The sequence below is a fragment of the Nicotiana attenuata genome, unplaced genomic scaffold, assembly GCF_001879085.1.
Source record: "Nicotiana attenuata strain UT unplaced genomic scaffold, NIATTr2, whole genome shotgun sequence".
NCBI lineage: Eukaryota > Viridiplantae > Streptophyta > Magnoliopsida > Solanales > Solanaceae > Nicotiana > Nicotiana attenuata.
Window position 1 is genome coordinate 208,715 of NW_017671079.1, and position 4,117 is coordinate 212,831.

At 40.1% G+C, this 4,117-nt stretch overlaps 1 protein-coding gene across 1 annotated transcript; it reads right to left on the reverse strand.

The window, feature by feature from the left end:
- Window positions 1-741: 741 nt before the first annotated feature.
- On the reverse strand, window positions 742-1,997 carry LOC109205759. The gene is made up of 3 exons (XM_019368505.1): window positions 1,816-1,997; window positions 878-1,727; window positions 742-756 (listed from the first exon to the last, which is right to left on the reverse strand). The coding sequence occupies exons 1-3, from the start codon at window positions 1,995-1,997 to the stop codon at window positions 742-744; spliced, it is 1,047 nt and encodes a 348-aa protein (XP_019224050.1).
- Window positions 1,998-4,117: the final 2,120 nt, after the last annotated feature.

Below are 4,117 nucleotides of genomic sequence, written 5' to 3' on the forward strand. Positions count from 1 at the left end.
AACTCAAAATAAGCGGAAGTCTACAACTAAATCCCAAAATCCGGAAACTCACGGGAAACACAGGCTAATAGAATGTAGTAAACTGCTCTACACCAGAATGTCTAAACAACATGAAAGGAAAGAAAAGGAACTATCTGCTAAAGCCGGAATAGAGTAGAGACTCCTGGTCTGCGAATGTAGCAGATATACCTCAAGTCTCAGCTAGGACTCTCCACCACGAGGATGATACGTCTGGGAGGAAGTACCTGGATCTGCACATGAAAAACATGCGCAGGAAAGGCATGAGTACACCACAGCGGTACTCAGTAAGTGCCAAGCCTAACCTCGGTTGGGTAGTGACGAGGAAGGTCAGGGCCCTACTGAGGTAACATAATAAATAATGAGATAATAGAAATAGTTTAAATAAAGTCTACAGCGAGAATCTAAACCAGGTAAATAAGGAAGAACAGTAATAGAAAGCAAAGGTAACAATACACGGAAAACTGCCCTCACAAGGAATAGTAGCCGGGGGATGTCTTGGTATCCCGAGGATCTCTTGGTATCCTCATCATCAACACCGGGGATCTCTCGGTATCCCGAGGATCTCTTAGTATCCTCAATAAGTAAGTCGGGGATCTCTTAGTATCCCGAGGATCTCTTGGTATCCTCAATAAGTAAAGCTGGGATCTCTTGGTATCCCAATATATATATATATATATATAGAAACACATGTGCCGAGGATCTCTTGGTACTCCCGCACCCTCACGTCCAGAATATCTACAAGTACAGAGGGNTAACAATTTATTAAAGAGATTAATTGTATATCTGATTTAACTGGTCCAAAAATTTGTTTCTCTTTCAAATCCTTTATTAAACGATCCAATTTGATTTTGAAGACCCTACATAAAATGTCTGGGCGATCTTCTGCTTGCAAGCCCTTGCTCTTTACAAATCTAATAATTTCAGGCCACTTTGGGTTGCAAGTAAATGTGATGAAAAGATTTGGATATCCAGCCCACTTGCAGATTGCCATAGCATCTTGATAATTTTGAATCATGTATCTTGCACCCCCTGTGAAGCTAGAAGAAAGAATTACCCTTTTACCTTGAGAAGAAGGATTTATCTCTCCATGTAAAACAACATCTTCTAATCCTTTGTACATATGAGCTTGCAATTGTTTTTGATGAGATCTGATATACTTCAACCTAGACGATTCAACCATGGTAAATCCATCGACCAAGAATTGTTGAAATAATCTTCTTGAGTTCACAATTGTTGCTACTTCGCCATTTCTTTCTTGAACTTTGTATGCAAAATATTCACGCATGCTAACAAAATTCCTTCCTCCAGTGGATTCATCTGTTCCATTTAAAGGAATGTCTTCCCTATAACCATCTTCACCAAATGGAAACAATAAAGGATACTGAAGACCTAAATAGGCAGCATTCAACTCATTTATCCTTTGTAGATGTCCAGATTGTGTTTCAACGATAATGTCTCTGTCACATCTAGATACATCAAAATCTCCAACTACCAAAGCAGCAACCTCTGAAATTGTTGGTAAGTTGTATCTTCTTCCATCATAGTTCCGTTTTCCTATCAATCTTAGTCTAAAATTGGATTGAGTATCTTCCTGAAATTTGTCTCTGACCATTCTAAAAGACTTTGTCAAAACATTATGCTCATCAAGCATTTGTTTCAGATCTTGAACAATTTCAGCATGTAGTTGGCTTATTCTTTCACCACGACTGCATAAAAATAGGTTTTATAAAATTGATGTATATTTTTTTTTAGATTATTCATTCATATATAAATTAGGAAAAATTGAGTACTAACCCCAGTGCATGAATTCTATTCTCAACTTCGTTTTCTGTGTCATATATATATAATTGTGCAAACTTGGGGGTGGATCCTTCAGGGGGCAATAAACTCCCGATTTGATGATAGTTTTGTCCAGATAATTTGAATGTTCTTGGCCCCTTTGTTTGGTTGATAGAAGCATCAACTTTTCCTCCCATTGAGGTAAATGAAAACATTGAGTTATAACTTCTAATGTTATCTCTAAAATGTTTACTTTTTGAACCTACATAAAATTATATGTTTGTGAATCAAGATTTATTCATATATTGAAGACAATATTGAAGTATGGTAAAAGTCGAATTTGTTGTTACCTGATCCGAATAATAGGTTTTTTAAAATTGTGGGAGGTTGTTTTGGCTTTGGGAGACGTATCTTTCCATGATTACAACACAAAGAAAACTCTGGTTTTTTAGCTTTGATTTTCTTGTTGATTCTTTCTTCGTACCAGAAGTAATGTCACGACCCCAGTTCACCCTCCATGAACATGTCATGATGGCACCTAGTTCCTACAACTAGGTAAGCCTAACAATGCGGAAATAACAACCTAACTTGCGAAATGGTTAAATAAAGCTAGACATATTAAAATAATAACTGCATATAAGGCCGCTCGGCCTATACAACTCAAAAGAAATACGGAAGTCTACAACTCAATCCCAAAACCCGGAAACTCACGGGAACCACAGGCTAATAGAAATACTTTAAATGCTCTAATCTCCAGAATGTCTACATCAAAAGTATGATAGAATCTAGACACTACAGATAGAATAAGGAAGGAGACTCTTCGGTCTGCGGACGCTGCAGATATACCTCGAAGTCTCCGTAGCTCTCCTCGCCTCAAGGATAGTACGCCTGAGTGGAGGTACCTGGATCTGCACATGAAAAATATGCGCAGGAAGGGCATGAGTACACCACAGCGGTACTCAGTAAGTGCCAAGCCTAACCTCGGTTGGGTAGTGACGAGGAAGGTCGGGGCCCTACTGAGATAAAAATATAATAATAAATTAACAGTATGAAAAACTGACAATAATAATGAGTACAGCAGTGAGATAAGACGGGTTAAACAAGGCAATACCAAATACACAAAGAACGGAACAACCACAGAATAAGCACAGCTCAATACCAATGGTAACAATGAGGATCTCCCAGGATACCGTCCTGTAGTCCTTTTCTCAACTGTCCAGTGGATCTCCCGGGATGCCTCCCCATAGTCCATCATATGTGTATATCCAAAGAATCTCCCGGGATACCGTCTCGTAGTCCAGCTATCAACGTGCAGGGGGATCTATCGGGAATCTAACCCGCAGTCCCAAAGTAAATGTACAGGGGGATCTATCGGGAATCTAACCCGCAGTCCCAAAGTAAATGTGCAGGGGGATCTATCGGGAATTGAACCCGCTGTCCCAAAGTAAATGTGCAGGGGGATCTATCGGGAATCGAACCCGCAGTCCCAAAGTAAATGTGCAGGGGGATCTATCGGGAATTGAACCCGCTGTCCCAAAGTAAATGTGTAGGGGGATCTATCGGGAATCGAACCCGCAGTCCCAAAGTAAATGTGCGGGGGATCTATCGGGAATCGAACCCGCAGTCCCAAAGTAAACAAACAAGGGGGGGAGCTACCGGAATCCCACATCCGTAGTCCCAATGTAAATGCGCAACCACAACCAGAAGATATGCATAAATGAAGTACAAAAAGGCAAACATCAGGTAGTACTAGCCTAGCATGCTTCACGTAGTACAGTCAAGGCAACTTAAACAATTAGGCAAGTTAAATCAACTAAACATGCTTTTCTAATCTAACACAGGTTATAACTGCAAGTAAAACAAGGCAAATATGAAGGAAACTCAGTCTCAATAATATAAGTAAAAACCGGGTTTTTCAACAATCAGCTCAAGTACGCGCTCGTCACCTCACGTACAAGGCACTCAATTACCACATATCAAATCCTAAGGGGAAAGGTCCCCCACACAAGGTTAGACAAGCCACTTACCTCGAACCGGCTCAATATCAACTAGAAATCACGCTCTTGCCACGAGTATCCGACTCCAAATGGCTCAAATCTATTCAATTTAATTACACATTGTAAATAACATCGCAAACACCTAGTTTTGCTAATAAATTCAAAGCTACGGCATAAAATTAGGTGAAATGACCAAAATGCCCTCCAGGCCAACGCTCCGGAATCGAATAATTTTTACATTTTCAGAACCCTCGTACTCTCACGAGTCTAACCATATAAAAATCTCCCAAATCGGAGGTCAAATGCTCCCTCAAAACTCC

What these genes read in the sequence shown, in the direction of transcription:
- LOC109205759 (XM_019368505.1), bottom strand. Translation starts at nt 1,997, where the DNA reads ATGGGAGGAAAAGTTGATGCTTCTATCAACCAAACAAAGGGGCCAAGA. An exon ending in AATAGAATTCATGCACTGGG is followed by an intron (nt 1,728 to 1,815) that starts GTTAGTACTCAA and finishes ATTTTTATGCAG; the next exon opens with TCGTGGTGAAAGAATAAGCC.